We start from the raw sequence: 17839 nt of genomic DNA, 5'->3' as shown, positions 1-17839 counted from the left end.
AAGAGTTGACGTTTCGAGTCCTCATGACACTTCGACAGAACTCAAGTTCTGTCGAAGGGTCATGAGGACTCGAAACGTCAACTCTTTTCTTCTCCGCCGACGCTGCCAGACCTGCTGAGATTTTCCAGGTAATTCTGTTTTTGTTTTGGATTTCCAGCATCCGCAGTTTTTTTGTTTTTATCTCTATTTATGCTGCTCCTGGTTTCCAACTGCCTCTGCTCCAGTCCCAGGTAGGATGTGACAGTATTCTCAACAAAATGTTAAAAGATGCCAGGGTCATTGCCAACAGGCTGCCTGAATGAGTTTCCCTTCATGATCACAACTGGGTGGTTTAGAAGGACACTCAGACAGCATGACATCAACCACAGTTTGAGACTGGTGTCACATGTAGGCAGACTTCCTTCCCTGAAGAACACTAAAAATAAAACACACCAACTGATTTACCAAACAACTATCCGGAAACTTTTCATGCTCATTTGTTCCGGTGCTGTTCCACAAAAGACCCAACACATTGGTTTTTGGGTAAAAGCAAAATACTACGGATGCTGGAAATCTGAAACAAGAACAAAAATTGCTGGAAAAACTCAGGTCTGACAGCATCCATGGAGAGAAAGACAGAGTTAACATTTGGAGCCCGTATGACTCTTCATCAGAACTAAAGAGGAATAAAACTGTGGTGAAATATAAGCTGTTTAAGGGTGGGGTGGGGGTGGGGGTGGGGGTGGGGGTGGGGGCTGCCCCCCCCCACCCCCACCTTGTTTATTGGACAGTTCAGTGCCATCAGCATAATACCCAACCATATCCATACCCTGTGGTTTCCACCATTACAACAGGCAGCTAGCTTAGCCTTTGCCTCCACTATTCTAGCAAGAAGCCTATTCCAAGCCTTGCTCATTCTAAACAACCCCCTTACATGATTCTGCAATTTGTGTCAGTGCCACCTCCCACCGCTTACATGGCGCCCATCCACCTCAGCACCCCCCAGTCCTACAGTATTCAAAACCAAGCAAGGTTCAGTGGCTTCCCAACACACATGTTTCTGGTCACATTTCTTTCACCATATCACATGCAGATTCTTGGCTTTTCTTCTGCTAACATTGCAGCCCTTAATTATAGTTAATAAATGGCTCATTGCCTAAACAATCTACAAGAACTCAAAACCTTGAGAAGCTGCTGATATTTATAGATGGAGAACCAGCAACCATAGGAACAGGAGTTGGTCATTCATCCCCTTGAGCATTCAATTAGATTTGGTCATGATCTGTATCAATATGATGGGTCATCTTGGACTGTGAAACCTCAACATACTTCTCCATTCATAGTTTTTTTCCACAGGCTAAAGTAAGTACGAAGCCAGCTGTTGTACTCAAACAGAACAAGCACATAAGCTGCCTAACTGGGAGGGTCTCCATTCTCAAGTCCAAATATTAAATTGGCTTATTTCAAACAATGAACGAATGCCCTTTACCGGTGCCGAAAGAAAAATAGCATATCTGCTCAGCAGCCCAAGCAGTCTGGTCCCAGCTGTTGAGATAGGGCAAGGCTCCCAACACAGGAGCAATACAGCCTCACAGAGAAGGGAGAGAAGAGAATAAAATTAGTGCTGAGCTGACACTGACACTATAGGACGAATACTTAGCATATCTCTCTAAAATTCCTCTCGTTGTTACATCAGCAGAGAAGCTAACCAGTTGCATATAAATAGGTTAATGCCTTTGCTGATATGGAAAAGGATTCATACACTTGTAGCACAGCAGAATTTCTGTATTCCCCTCCCTACATCTCGATTCCCTTTTAATGATCTCCAGAAAATTACATTTTTGTGCATATCATATACACTAGTTGCAGAATCAATTAACTACACAGAGGAAAGGAAGGGAATCTGGCTAGTTGCAACGGTTAAAATATTCCATACTCTTTTCACCACCTTGATCGCTTACTCTGCTAGGGATTCATCTGCAATCAGTCACCATCATCTGCATTCACCACTTACCCAGGCAGACTGTTCAGTACATTCCCCAGCCTCTGTGGAAAACACCTAGCACAAACAGATCATCAGGAATTAATGTACAAATCCCTGCAGATTAAACGGGCTGGTGAAGGGGTGTTGCAAGTGGTAGCATCAGTGTATCATCCAGTGATGCACTGGACTGTGGGAGCATAGGGAGGGGTAGGTAAACTGCCCACAGAACTGTTCCCCAGGGAAGAATAAACAATGTCAATGAGGAGGTGAAAGTTGAGGAAACGATTTAATGTGCTCCCCGTCACTATGGGAAAGACATGTGAGAATCCAGGTATATCCCAACAGGGACAGATGGAAAACAAGTAAAAAAGACTTTGAGTCATAGAATGATTACAGCACTGGAGGTGGTTCCTTGGCTTGTTGTGTTCATGCCAGCTGTCTGCAAGAGCAACTCAGCTAATCCCGACTCCCCCCCGCCCTTTCTATACAGCTTTGCAAATTCTCTCATTTCAGGTACTTATCCAATTTCCTTTTTGAAAGTCAAGCTGGAAGCAGATTCCACCACACTCTCAGGCAGTGCATTCCAGATCCTAATCCATTTGTCTTTCCAATAGTGACTGGGAGCACATTAAATAGTTTCCTCAACTTTCACCTCTTGTTTGATGTATTTTATTCCATCCGAAGGAAGTGTGTAAAAAAAAATTCTTCCCGTCATCATTGGTTCTTTTGCCAATCACCTTAAATTGGTGCCCCCTGGTTTTCAACTCTTCTGTTATTGGACAGTTTCTCTGTCTAGATCCCTCTTGTTCACCACATGTATTTATATAGCGCCTTCAGCGACCTCATGATATCCTAAAGCATTTTATAACTAAAAATACTTTTGAAACGTAGTCACTGTTGTAACGTAGCAAGAGGACAAGTTCTCCTCCAGCACAGAATAGCAGTTCGGAATGCAAGGCAGGGGCTTGGCCCTCTTGACCTTAACAATGGATGCCAAGCTTGGGCAAGATGAAGAAAGGCCAGCACTGGACAAATGGCAAAGGGAAATAGCCAGCTTCAAAGTCACATGCCTGCAATTTGTGTACATCTCCTGGCTCCCCAGAGCCTGTCCAACATCTGCAAGGTATAAGACAGGAGTGTGACGCAATACTCTCCACTTGCCTGCAACTCCAACAATACTCAAGCAGCTCGATACCATCCAGGACAAAGCATTCACTCCCTCCACCACCGACGCACAGTGGCAACAGTGTGTACCATCTGCAAGATGCACTACAGCAACTCACCAAGGCTCCTTCGACAGCACCTTCCAAACCCTAGACCTCTACTACCTAGAAGGACAAGGGCAGCAGATACATGGGAACACCACCACCTGCCACACCCCTCCAAGCCGCACACCATCCTGACTTGGAACTATATCACCGTTCCTTCACTATCGCTGGGTCAAAACCTTGGAACTCCCTCCCTAACAGCACTGAGGGTGTACCTAAACCACTTGGACTGCAGTAGTTCAGGATGGCAGCTCACTACCACCTTCTCAGGGGCAATTAGGGATGGGCAACAAATGCTGGCCTAGCCAGCAGCACCCACATTCCCATGAAAGAATAAAAAAAAAGTGGAAATAATGCTTTCAAATACAAATTTCTCTATTCTCTTCCTCACCTACAGTTCCACTGAAGCCAATTACCACCCCCCCACCCCCCCGCCACCCCCACCCCAATGTGGATAGAAACTGGGATTTTCCATACAGCTGAGATACCCACTGTCTTCAGCAATGGAGCTATGGGGGGCAGCTATGACATATGCTATTTTAAAGATCTATTTTGCTCAACTAGCTATTTTTTTTTTTAAACATAGCATGGGTTAGCTCAAACTGCCCATTAATGAGATGACATTAGGAGGTTGCAATGATTCTCACCTGAATGCAAATGCTCACTGCTACTTCAGGTGTTGCCTTCAACTAGATCACTGTATTTAAGGCAACTAGTGATTCAGTGCCAAGTCACTGTAGGTTACTGAGCACAGGGGTGATGACTGTACAGGGCTTAGTGCAAGGGTACAGGCAGAGTTTTGAATGAGTTCAAGTTTATGGAGCGTGGAAGATGGGAGATCAGTCAGGAGAGCACTGGAATAGTCAAGAGGCTACATTGCAAAATGTAATTCATGGGTCATGATGTGCTTTAAGTGAACTGAGAACATAGAAGCTACCATGTTCAAGCAAGTTATTTTTCTCTTTCTTTCAAAAGAGTGAGCATTTAAATAGAGTGGTGGCAGGAGAAAGACAGAAATCCTTTAATTTAAAAAATTTGGAAAAAAAGGCTCTACAGAGCCATAGAAATTTACAGCACAGAAAGAGGCCATTCAGCCCACTGCATCTGTGCCAACTCCATTAGAACAATCCAAAGCGAATCTTAACGCCCAGATCTCGCCTCACAACCCAGTTTCAAACATCATCTTCTACTATTTATCCAATTTTCCCATAAAGGATGCAATCATCTCCACCTCAAATGTCAGATATTTTGAGTGGTTGAGGGGGGTGGCGGTGGAATCTCAGTTTAGCATCGCATCCTCCAAAGCATGACACTTCTGACAATGCAGCATTGTTTCAATGCTCATTAAAGCATTCGCCTACATTATGCAGTAAAGTCCTACAGTGGGGCCCAAAGAAACAATTTTTTGACCTCAAGGCCTCGGTGCTATCGACCAAGTCAAGCTGACACTGAAAGGTTCAGGACAATCCTGACTAACAGTCTTATCAGCTGCTCCCAGATATGGAAACGTAGATATAAATCAGCAGCTCCAAGAGCTCCTGTCAATGAGTTATTTTTTCCTATTGCAATGTAATGGTAATGTAATGGAGCCTAAGTTAATGGGCCCTTTAACTGCACATTCAAATGAACTAGATATCCATTAACTAGCACGATCCACATTAGAAACACATTTTTAGCTAATAGAACCAGTGAGGTTTCAAATTGTTTCAGGCCAGTGATCACCCAGTTTCAGTCAGGGGTTATAAATACACAAACACTACCTCAAAGAAGAGCAGGGGAGCTCTCTCCAGAGTCTTGGCCAATATTTATCCCCCTCGAACAACATCATTTCACAGGTTACTGGGTCATTATCACATCATTTTTGGCAGCTTGGTGTGTGCAAATTGGCTTCCATGTTTTCCATATTACAACAGTGACTGCACTTCAAAGTAAGTACTTTATTGGTTGTGTAGTGCTTTGGGGACATGAAAGGTGCCACATAAATGCAAGTTTTCTTTCTTTCTTTGATACACATCTATTGTCTGGAGTTCTACCAGTTCCCACACTGGTTGGCAAACCCACCATAAAGTCAAACGCCACGAATGATGAGCTGGCGTTCAGCGTGCAGTTTCACTTTTGGATTCTTTAAGGTACAGATGTGGTGTTTGCCACACATCAAATCCCACAAGCAGGAACAAAGATGATTAACCAGATAATTCGTTTGTGAGGGTGTTGGCAGAAGAGCTTGGCAGAACAGAGAACATCCTGTTCTTTTTCAATTAGTACCATGTATTCCTTAACATTCTACTAAACCATCAGAGATGAGAAACTGGGACTTTGGTTTAATTATCTAAAGGACTATGCCAATGACAATGCAACATTACAACACTCCCGTGGTACAGCACTGGAACACCAGTCTAGTTTTATATGGGCAACAGCTCCATTATAAGCCAACTTGTCAAGCGGTTGACGCTTATTCAAAAGAATGGTTCCTAGGATGATGAGGAACTTCAGTTAAGATAGATTGGAGAAGTTAGAATTGCTTTCCTTAGAGAAAAAAGGCTCAAAGGAGATTTGATACAGGTATTCAAAAACATGAGAGGTCTGGATAGAGTAAATAGGGAGAAACTGTTCCCACTAGTGGAAGGGTCAAGAACCTGAGGGCACAGACTTAAAGTAATTACTAAATGAAGCAATAGTGATATGAGGAAAACTTTTTCACACAACAAGTGGTTAGGGTCTGGGATGCTGTGCCCAAGAGAGTGTGGTGGTTCAATTGAAGCATTCAAAAGGGAATTAGACAGTTACCTGAAAAAGTAGAATTTGCAGGGTTATGGTGAGAAGGCAGGAGAAAGGAACTGAGAGAGTTGCTCATTTGGAGAGCCGGTGCAGACATGATGGGTCAAATGGCCTCCTTCAGCACCGTAACAATTCTGTGATTTATTTTTGTTTGTATTAACTAAAAGTAGCTGGGTCCTTGCAACCTGTTTATTAAAACATGCCCTATCAAGACTGCATAGCTCTTTAACTGGTGGCAGTCTCATTCCAAAGCCTCAATCACCAAAATCTAGGCAGACACTCCAGGGATGTGCCAAGGGACAACTGTGCTGTCAGGTTTTCTGTCTTCTGGAAGAAGCATTAAACCTGTCTGCCCTCTCAGGTAGATGTAAAAGATCCCAAACATTATTCAAAAGAAGAGCAGGGGAGTTTGTTCTGGCCAATATTACTCGCTTAATCAACATCAAAAGATTACTGTGGGAGCTTGCTGTGTACAAATTGGCTGCCATATTATAAAAGTGACAATATTTCAAAATTACTTCATTAGCTGTATAGCACTTTGGGAAGTCTTGAGCTTCTGCAAAGCGCTATATAAATCAAGTCCTTATTTTTTTTGTACTGTTCTACCCCATTACAATGGGCCCATCACCGAATATAAAATATATGGTACTGCACCTTCTACAAAGTCATTCTCAGTGTAGGTGTGTTTCTGTATTCGGTCATCATCAGCTTCATCATCATTATCCTCCTCCTCCTCCTCCTCAGGGTTATTCAATACTTCCAATCCAGCCTCAATGGCCTCAGCGAAGTCATCCCTTCGATCCTTCCTCACAGCTTTCTCCTCAGGGTGTCGGGTCAGGCCCATCTCCAGTTGGTACACTTTAGTCAGAGTGAAGCTTTCAAAGGGCACCACCGCATACTCGCTGGGTACTCTGGCGCCCACACTAACCTCAGCCTTGTCGATCTGCGAGTGCAAGAACTCCAGCAAATCATTGGGAAAGTTCTCCTTGCTGTTCTGGCCTCCTCCGCCAGTTAGAGCTGGGCCCTTCTTCTCCTGCACAGATTTCAGCTTCTCACTCATTTCCTGGAGTTCCTGCTTCAGCTGAGTGATCTGCCGCTTAAGACTTGCAGCACGAGTCAGGTAGTGCTCCTCCTGTTCCTGCAGGAGAGCCTGATAATATTCTTTGCTGTATGGTTTTCCTGGAATGCCAAGAAGGAGGGGGTCATTATCCGGCCGGGGCGTGCACTCTAGCAAGTACAAGAGGGAGATGAGACAGAAAAACAGAGCAAGACCTAGAAGTAGACACCGTGTCCAAGCCTGCATTAGTAGGCCTCGGCGAGGCATTACCACGAGGATTGCTGCACGCTGTCTCACAGGAAGAACTTGTCACCTCATCGATGTAGAGCTTGTTCCAGTTCTAGCCAACTTCAGAGCAGCCGCAGATTAAAGCCATAGATATGTCAGTTTCTCCATGTGGGTGTCAAACTTTGATCAATACTCTCACAGTTCTGTCCAAGTTGGAAAAATGGAACTTACTTGAAAAGAGGACAGCAGAGAACGTGGCTAGTGGTCAGTTGGGCCACTAAGAGGAAAAGGATCGTTGAATCGGTTGCAATTCAGATGATTCTGCAGTGCTTTAGCACAGACAAACTTCTTCCAGCAGACTCTGAGTGTGTTTTATCTCTGCCCTGCAGTGGAACTCCAGTCTGCTCTAGGTGAAGCCCCAACTGGACTTCCATGGAACGACGCCAGTTTTGGTTTTATTGGTGTTAACCTGTATTCTATTTCCTCAGAGCTAAAGGCAGCAATTTCCAGCAAGCATGGGTGCCCATTAAATTTTATATGGGCAGGACAAACCTTCAAAGGAAAGCCACTGATCAACAACAGGCCACCAAACAGTTTAACACAGCTAATTATACTGCTCAGAGCAGACCCGGGCTTTCTATTGCAGCTAAGCCCTAATGAAAACACTTAATAGGTTCAGTTCACAAGATGTCGTCGTGTCAAAACTTTGTTCCAGCATCCGTCAAACTGCCTTGGTTTCTCCGGCCAATTATTTCGGGTATCACAGCAGCATGGTGCTGGCCATCTTCACAGGCTTAACTGCTGGTCGGACTGAACTAATAAGTGACAGGAAAGGTCATGGGAGCCCATCTCCTGAAAAAGGACAGAGAAAGAGAGAGAGAGAGAGAGAGGGACACAGAAAAAAATCTGGTTAAAACATGAATAAATCAGAAAAAAAAACATGTACTGCAACTGAAGGGACCATGCAAATTAAAACCATTTTAACCCAGCAAGACCTAACTAATGGGCAGCTCTATTTGCAGAATAATGAAGAGTTACAATCCCATTGTACCACATAAGACAGCAGTTTTCAAACTTCACTCTCTGAAAAACAACAACATTTATGTAGCACATTTAACATAGTAAAAATCCCAAGACATGTCACAGGAGAGTTATCCAAAAGATACTGACACGGACTCTCAAAAAAATATTAGGACACGTGACCAAAAGCTCGGCTAAAGAGGTAGGTTTTAAGGAGTGTTGTATTGGAGGGGAGGGGCGGAGCGGAGGGGTTTAGGGAGGAAACCCACAACTTAGGACCCAGGCAGCCAAAGGCATGGCCACCAACGGTGGAGCAATGGAAATGGTGAATGCATGAGATCAGATTTGGGGGAGTGCAAATATCACATAGGGCTGAAGGAGGTTACAGGAAATAGGGAAGGGCAAGGCCATGGAGGGATTTGAACACAAGGATGGAAATATCAATTGACAGAGCTTTATTCTAATTTCTGAAAGACACTAGCAGTTACCCAGAGGAAAAAAAAATTGTCATTGCAGTTGTCATGAAGCTATTAATGCACATAATATTATTGGAAAAGATTTTTCTTTTAAAATAGAGGTTTAGTCTGTGGGTGTGTCTTAATTGGATTAAAGCCAGCTAGTCTGGGTGCTTTGATGTGTACTAGTTTTGACATGTAAGAAAGACTGGGTGTATTTGCATTTTTTGAATAGAGAATTCAAGAAGTGGGGTGCAAACTGACATCAGTCTAGCAGATACCAAGCAATATGTTTATATTACTAATAAAATTGGTACTATGAAAGGGGGGTTATTGTTAGAAGAGACTGGGGATGCAATGAGAATTTTCATTCAATGGGCTGTGCTAGGTATAACTTCAGTTTTGTGTGCGGAGGGCAGAGGCAATGTGAGATCAAAAGCAGCTGTAAGCCTCCAACTATCTCCACAGGAACCAAAGTGAAAAGAACCTCATTTTAAATTTGTAAGGTGAAAATACTTTGCTTGGTGTCTGGTCAAGTCTATGGGTTGCTGTTGCCTTAATGGAGATTAGTTTGGGAATTTATTAGAAGTTATGATAGTAGTAATTTGTAGTCATACGTGTATATATTTTAACCTGAGTAAATTAATAAAATGTTTCATTTAGTTTAATGTAAAACCTTGAAAACTGGTGGTCTGATTCCTGAATTTAGAGTCGCATCTCAAACATACCACTTAGAAATATAGGCTATGACAGTTGGTTAAAATTTCCCTCTGGGATTTTTTAACAAGTGAAAAATTATAGAATGTTGAAATCTCAAAACATTTGTAGTGTACGACTTGCATTATGAGCAACCTTGGAAAGACAGAAATCTAGAAATCCCCAATTTCACAGGATTCTCTCATGGATGGAAGCCTAGGAGAAAGAGTTTGGATGTCATAAACTAAAAGAGCAAGAATGCCTTCAGAATGAGTTGCTGCTTTTCTGGCCCTTTGTTGCTGTCTCTACCCTACGTGCTCAAATGGATAACCACAAGTCTTTAATCGTAATGTCTGGCAACACTAACTGATGATCAGGAGCAATCGGTGTCAATTATTAAAGTTTGCATCTCAGTTCTTCCTCACACTTGAATAAAGTGCAAGATACAGTTATTGAAAGAAAAAAAGGGTCACTTTGTGAATTACTCTGAAAACTACAGAGCTACGAGAAGATGTTCCAGTCTAAAAGTAGACTAGCAATGGCGTGCAATAAAAACACAATTCACAGAAATCATGTTTTAAAACATGTGTGCCTCAATATTGACGGACGGCAGTTATTTATGGAGAAAAAGGCATTCTGCTGTTCATCGTTAAAAGGGGAGTTTCATCTCCCTATTAGGGAAGCAGAGACTGAATGAAAACAATTCTGACTACTTTAATTCATTGGCGAGAACTTATCATTTTGTTTCATTTCAGCCCAATGTTTTAGATTTAGGATAAGTTACATCTGTTGTTTTGCATTTAACACTGGCAGATCTTTAATCATGTCAGGCACATTCAGTGAGGGGATGTGCAATTTTATTAAGTACAGGAGTGTGATGTCAATTTACCATTCTACTGTTGAGGCGTGACCTGGCCTGTCCCTTTAAGACCACAAGATCAACTGCTGTAAATGTCTACTAGGGGAAATTAATCAACTGCTGTTGATAAGAGAATCTCAAAAATCACAGCACAGGAAGTGATTATTCAGCTGGGCATCTGTGCTGTGGTAAGGTGTACAACTGGAATGACAAATTCCACTCCTGCCCCCATACTGCTTTACATTCTTCATTTTCAAATACTCATCTGGTTCCCTTTTAGGGATGTTGTTATGGCCTTTGCCTCATTAGTCACTTGCGCTAAAGCATTTCAAGTTCTAACAACCCTCGCTTGGAAAACGTATTTTCTAACTTTCCTCTTCAATCTTGTGATAATTACGAGTTCCTGCCCCTCATTACCTATGGAAACAACTTCTCAAAATGCTCGTAACTTTTAACTTTCTCAAAAACCCTTCATGATTTTGAAAATCTCTACCAGAGCTTTGCAAACTTCATTGTTCCACTGAAGAAAGCCCCAAATTTTTACTCAACACTACAATCTATCACTCCTCATACTATGCCAGTGAATCTTCACTGTAAAGTTCCATCGTTCTAACATCCTTCCTATAATGAGGTGCCCAAAGCTGCACATAAAACTCCAACTATGGCCTAACCACAATGTCAGTTGCTTTTTCCCCCCAACAAGGACCTCACTTCCCCTCCTTAATGGTTTTGCTTTTTTACATTAAAGATGCACTTCTATTTTTTCACCAATATGAGCAGACCTGAAAGGCACCACCCAGAAGATGCATTGCAGCAACTCACCAAGGCTTCTTCGACAGCTCCTCCCAAACCCATGGCCCCTATTGTCTAGAAGGACAAGAGCAGCAGGTGCATGGGAACACCACCACCCCCACGCTTAGCTCCAACCCACACACCACCTTATCTTAGGCATTTATTGGCTACTCCTTCATTATCACTGGTCAAAATCCTGGAACTTCCTCCCAACAGCTTCACCAGGTGGACTGCCGCAGTTCAAAGGGGTGTCTCACCTCCTCCTTCTCGAAAGCAATTAGGATGTGCAATAAATGTTGGCCTTGCCAGCAACACCCACATCCCATGAATGAATAAAAACAAAATTAAGGTGTTTTTTTACTAGTGCTTTTTTAAAAATGTGGGTAGCAAAGTTTATTAGCTTACTCACTGTTCCTTCACTTCTGTGAGTTGAGTCTGAGCCCATTCTACACCAATACAAAAAAATTTCCTCTCTCAAACAGATGTATGGGTCTGGAGTTGCACCCCAGTTCTAGAGGACTGTATTAATTTTATGCCTCTCCTATAAATTCATCAAGGTAATGATTGAAATATGGTATGAAAAATAATCAACACAAGTCAACCGTTACCAGTCACATCAAGTGTAGATAAGAGAGCTTCAATGTCATGCTGCACCAAATTCTCAGGAGTAATGTTCCTCATTGATAAATTATGCCCTCTGAGAGTTTATGCTAACATCAAGACTGGAGGGCACAATCCAGGCTGACACTTCAGTGCAGTACTCCATTGGTGCTACATTGTTGGTGGTGCCATCATTCTAGTTCAAAGGTAAAACCAAAATCCTGTGGCCCTTTACAATAAGAGGCCAGAAAATTCTCCTGACGAACATTCTTCCCTTAAAAAGAAATAGTGTAATTGGTCATTTATCTGGATCTTCCTGCAAAAGAGCTAACATATTTGCCTAACAAACCACCATCATACCTGAAGTGCTTTCAGAGACCCAATAAGGTGCAATATAAATAAATACTTTTCTTAAAAATATTTTTGGGTGAAAACTTGAAAAAGCCCTTCCCAATATTGAAGGAGCAATCTCAGTGCCTCCAAGTAATCATATACTGAAGAGATGTGGATATATCTGCAAAGCTTCAGTTACACACCTGTAGACACTAGAAATCTGAAGTAAAAACTGAAAATACTCAGCAGGTCAGGCTGTGGAGAGAGAAACAGAGTTAACGTTTCAGGTCAATGGCCTTTCAAAAAAACCCTCAGCCTGGTACAGACCATTCCTGTGCTCTCTGTAAATAACAATTAACTGCATGTAAATAGTGTCTTTCATGTAGAAAGGCATCCCAAGGTGTTCCACAGGGGGGTCATTCAACAAAATTGGACACTGAGATACATGTTACATTAGGACAGCTGACTAAAAGCTTGGTCAAAAAGGTGGGTTTTAAAGGACTGTCTTAAAGGAAGAGAGAGATGGAGCTGAGGGCCCAGGCAGCTGAAGACACAGCTACCAACAACAGAGCAATTAAATCGGGGATGCACAAGAAGGCAGAATTGGAGGAGTATAGCGGCCCCACTGTGCATAGAATCTTGTTGGTGCCAGTCTGGTTTGCTGAGCTTGCTCACTTCAAGAAGCTCTAGAAAATGCCACATTGCACAATGACCTTCATTTCTCTTTCAGTCTCCTATAGGGATGGAGGAGGTAAACCTGCATCAGGGAATTTTAAATTGGAAACCTGGAACTCATCATGTTTCATTTGTAAGTAGGATAAAACAGTTCCTATTACACTTTGAAAAATGACTAAACTAATTTTGTTCATTAGAAACTGTAACATCCCGTGGGAGCAAACAGTGAGAATTATCTGCTGGATGCTTGGATAAACAAATTAAAGTAAATTGAAACAAAAGAAAATTCTGAAAAGCTGAAAGCTAAATGAAAACAACCCTGGAAATAAAGAGTAAGATCAACAGATGAACTGAAACCTTAAACAGATCTCAATGAACCTGATGCAGGTTTCCAGCATTTTCTATTTTGATTGCAAATGAACAATCAGTTTCTCATCCTGAGCATGAAACTGGATGGCGTGAAACTGAGGCAAGTGGCTTCTCTGCAGTGAGAGGGGATAGAGAAGCTGAGGGGTACCATCTTCAGGGGTCAGCCTTGGCTCAATTCTCGCCTCGGAGTCTGAAGGCTGTAGGTTTTGAGTCCCACTCTACAGCAGTCGGGCACAAAATCCAGGCCGACATGCCAACACAGTAATGAAGGAATAAAAACAGAAAATGCTGGAAATACTCAGCAGGTCTGGCAGCATCTGTGGAGAGAGAAACAGTTAATGTTTCGAGGCTGTATGACCCTTCTACAGAGCACTCTTCAGAGTAATGAGGGAATGCTATCCTCTCGCAGGTGCTGCCTTTTGGATGAGACGTTGGACCAAATTCCAATCCGTCCTCTCAGGTCAATGCTAAAGATCCCATGACGATAATCAATGAACTGGACAGACTGAGTGTACTCTATGAGTCTACAATTTTCAAACAACAGGACAGCTCCCCCAGATCCTGGCCAATACTTATCGCTCAAACAACATCACTAAAATCAGGTTAGCTGGTCATTATCTCATTGCTATTTTTGAGAGCTTGCTGTGTGTATATTTGGCTGGCATGGTTGCTACATTACTGCAGTGGCTCCACATCAAAAGTTATTTCATTGGCTGCAAAGTGCTTTGGGTAGCGAAAGGCACCATATAAATACAAATCTTTTTATTTTTCATTTTGCTCCATATTAGTCAGCAACCACCTTAAGAATGCACTGATGGAGGCCCCACTAACAAACCTTCTCCTCGTGGGAGGGAAGGAAGAAGAATAGGGCATGATTAAACTTAAAGATACATTAGGGTTATACAAAACATGGTATTCCAGAGCATCAACTATCTTAATAGCGTCAGTGAATCATAGAATGGTTACAGCACAGATGGAGTCCAATTGGCCTTTCATGTCTGTGCAAGGTCAGTGCAGCTCATCCCACTCCTCCGCCCTTTTCCCATAGCCCTGCAAATTCTCTCTTCAGTTTCTTATCCAATTCCCTTTTGAAAACCACAATTGAATCTGCCTCCACCACATTCTTAGGCAGGGCATTTCAGATTCTAACTACTCACTGCGTTAACATGTTTTTCATGTCGTCGTTGAGTCTTTTACCATGTATCCCAGTGAGAAAAAAGGATTCTAGAAATGGGGATAAACCAACCATGGTTAACCAAGGGAGTTAAGGATGGTATCAAATTGAAAGAAAAAACATACAATGTGGCAAAGATTAGTGGTAAGCAAGGGGATTGGGAAATTTTAAATACCAACAAAAGACGACCAAAAAAAAGGGAGAAAATAAACTTTGAGGGTAAACCAGCAAGTAATATAAAAACGGAGAGTAAGACCTTCTTTAAATATATAAAAAGGAAGTGAAAGGCCAAAGTGAACATAGGCCTTTTAGAGAATTAGGCTGAGGATGTAATTATGGGGAACCAGGAAATGACAGAGGAGTTGAATAAATACTTTGCATCAGTCTTCATGGTAGAAGACAATAATAGCATTCCAAAAATACTAAATAATCTAGGGGAAAAAAGGGGCGGAGGAAACAATTACAATAACTATCACTAGAGCAAATGTACTAGGGAAACTAATGGGGCTAAAGGCTAATAAGTCCCCTGGACCTGATCAGTTGCATCCTAGAATATTAAAGGAAGTAGCCACATAAATAATGGATGCACTGGTGGCAATCTTCCAAGAATTCTTAGATTGTGGAAAAGTCCCAGAAGATTGGAAAACTGCCAATATAGTGCCCTTATTCAAAAAGGGAGACAAAAAAACATGCCAGTTAGCTTAACATCAGTCATTGGGGAAATGGTAGAGTCTATAATAAAGGACTTAATAGCAGAACATTTAGAAATGCATTATATAATCAAACAGAGTCAGTACGGCTTCATGAAGGAAAATCATGCCTGACAAATTTATTAGAATTCTTTGGAGGTAACAAACAGGATAGATAAAGGGAAACAGCAGATGTAATATATTTGGATTTCCAAAAGGCGTTTGATAAAGTATTGCACATAAGGCTACTTAATAAGAGCTCATGTTGTTGGAAGTAGTATATTAGCATGGATAGAGGATTGGCTAACTAATAGAAGACAGAGTTGGGATAAGGGAGGCATTTCCAGGATGGCAACCTGTAACTAGTGGAGTGCCACAGGGATCAGTGCTGGGGCCACAATTATTTACTATATATATTATTGACTTAAATGAGGGAAGTGAATGTACTAGTGCCAAGTTTGCGGATGACACAAAAATAGGTGAGAAGGCAAGGGGTAAGGATGACACAAGGAGTCTACAGAGGGCTACAGGCAGGTTAAGTGAATGGGCAAAACTTGGCAGATGGAATATAATGTGGGAAAATGTGAGGTTATGCATTTTAGCAGGAAGAATAGACGAGCTGAATATTATTTAAATGGAGAAAGACTGCAGAAAGCTACAGTACAGAGGGATTTGGGAGGCCTTGTGCATGAATCTAAAAAAGCTAACATACAAGTTCAGCCGGTAATAGGGAAGGCAAATGGAATGTTGGTCTTTATTTCCACAGGGAATGGAGTATAAAAGTAGGGAAGTCTTGCTAAAACTATACAAGGCACTAGTTAGACCACACCTAAAATACTATGAACAGTTTTGCTCCTCGTATCTAAGGAAAGATATACTGGCACTGGAGGCAGTGCAGAGAAGGTTCACGAGGTTGATCCCGGGAATGGAGGGATTTTCTTATGAGGAGAGTGAGCAGATTGGCCCTATACTCATTGGAGTTTAGAAGAATGAGAGGCAACCTTATTGAAACATATAAGATTCTTAGGGGGCTTGACAGGGTAGATGCTGAGAGGTTGTTTCCCCTTGTGGGAGAGTTTAGGGCCAGAGGGCATAATCTCAGAGTAAGGGAGAGTCCAATTAAGATAGAGATGAGGAGAAATTTCTTCTCAGAGGTTAGTGAAACTGTGGAATTCTTTACTGCAAAGGGCTGTAGTAGCTGGGTCGTGAAGTATATTCAAGGCTAGATAGGCAGATTTTTAATCAGTAAGGTATACAAGGGTTCTGGGGGAAAAAGGCAGGAACGTGGAATTGAGGATTATCAAATCAGTCATGATCTCATTGAATGATACAGCAGGTTTGACGGGCCGAATGTTCTACTTCTACTCCTGTGTCTTATGGTCATTCACATTAAACATTGGTGCTCTCTGGTTCTCGATGCTTCCGTCAATGGGAACAGTTGTTCTCTATCGACTCTGCCTATACCCATGTTTTTGAACACCTACAACAAATTTCCTCTCAACTTTCTCTTCTAATACCGAAATATTTTCAATTCCAACCAAATATTTTCCCTTCATTTTAGACTTTAATCACCACTCCCGTTTTCTTTTAGAAAGCAGGTGCTGGTTGTGGAGGAAGGTTACAGCAGAGGTACTGGAGGAGGGAGAGGTCTGGGTTAGTGCTTCAGGTGGAAGTCCCCTGTCAGACAGGTAGGAAGTGTGTTCCACACCCACGGAATCTACTCGCCTTTCTCCGCCACATTCCCCACCCATGGGAACCTTCACTTTGCCAGATTTTGAGATCTTCTCTCCCCTTCTGTTTTGCAACCACTTAACCTCCATTGGATTGATTTTTTGTTTGCCCCCAGCTTTTGCCTCGCATCAAGATCCCTTTGGTCATTTATTGAACCATTCCTGCCTTCTGCCCCTCCCCACACCACCTTTTATCCTGGCTCTGTACCTGCTTAAAAGCTGTTAAATTTCTAACATCTTCCATTTCTATTGGAAGGCCATCATCTTGAAACCTTCACTCTGTTTCTCTCCCCACGCAGACACTGTCTGGCCTACTGAAGATTTTCCAGCATTTTCTGTTTTTCTTTGAAACTTCCAACATTCACAGTATTTTGTTTTTAAATGTTTTCCTTTCTCGGGCTCTGGTAGATGTTTGCAGCCCAGATAAGTTCTCTGGCAGAACCTAGACTGCAGCTATCGAGGTTCAGACTGTGACTCAAACACACTTCACACAATCTTACAGTCATGTTTTTTTTTAAATTGTTATGGCCACCCGCATTAAAGGGGGGAGTGTGGGGAGCTAGAACTTTTTGATGCTTGTAGTACACAGTGGCACCCATTAGACCGAGACTGGCCCCCAATATACAGGGATGAATGAACAGGGATCCATGGACCCATCTGTGAAGCACAGAAAGAAATGTGGCTGTCGAAGTTATTTTTGGTTGTGGAGAGAAGCAGGAGTCCAATAGCTCATTTAAAGAATAATGAAAATTAGATTTTTCCTAAGGCTTCTGGCAGCAGCCGCTTCCACATCTGTTTTCAGGACATGTCCATCAGCATTAAATATGAGCTACTCACAGTAGAGGTGCTATGCTGCCATTTAACATTTGCTATGAGTCTCCTGCAAGTTCCAAAGCCAATTTTACATTGCTGTTTGATCTTGGGAAGACCAGCATTTGGGAGCCAGCTCCCAGCATTTATACGACTAAACCTGGCTCTATTTCACCAGCAGTCAATTCATTGGCTGAAGTGTTTTGTTTCCTGGAATCCGAACTAAAATAGTGCAAACATTAAATGCCCTTCTGGATTAAAGAGAAGAGAAAGAAGCAACTTCTTTCCAAACAATGTAGAAATTCTGAGTGGGTCCTGAACATAGCTGCCTATACATACCCTC

At 42.3% G+C, this 17839-nt stretch overlaps 1 protein-coding gene across 4 annotated transcripts in view; it reads right to left on the bottom strand.

Moving 5' to 3' along the window:
• Positions 1–17839, bottom strand: part of csgalnact2 (chondroitin sulfate N-acetylgalactosaminyltransferase 2) — a 59158-nt gene that overhangs the window by 14273 nt on the left and 27046 nt on the right. For all 4 annotated transcript variants that reach the window (XM_041176316.1, XM_041176317.1, XM_041176318.1 and 1 more), the window contains one exon: positions 6664–8146. In XM_041176316.1, coding sequence (XP_041032250.1) covers positions 6664–7333 — 670 coding nt within the window. In that variant the 5' untranslated portion in view covers positions 7334–8146. The remainder of the gene's footprint in view (positions 1–6663; positions 8147–17839) is intronic.

The sequence above is a fragment of the Carcharodon carcharias genome, chromosome 28, assembly GCF_017639515.1.
Source record: "Carcharodon carcharias isolate sCarCar2 chromosome 28, sCarCar2.pri, whole genome shotgun sequence".
NCBI classification, from domain to species: domain Eukaryota; kingdom Metazoa; phylum Chordata; class Chondrichthyes; order Lamniformes; family Lamnidae; genus Carcharodon; species Carcharodon carcharias.
The sequence above is the reverse complement of the archived record's forward strand: the minus strand, read 5'-3'. Positions and strand labels throughout refer to the sequence as shown.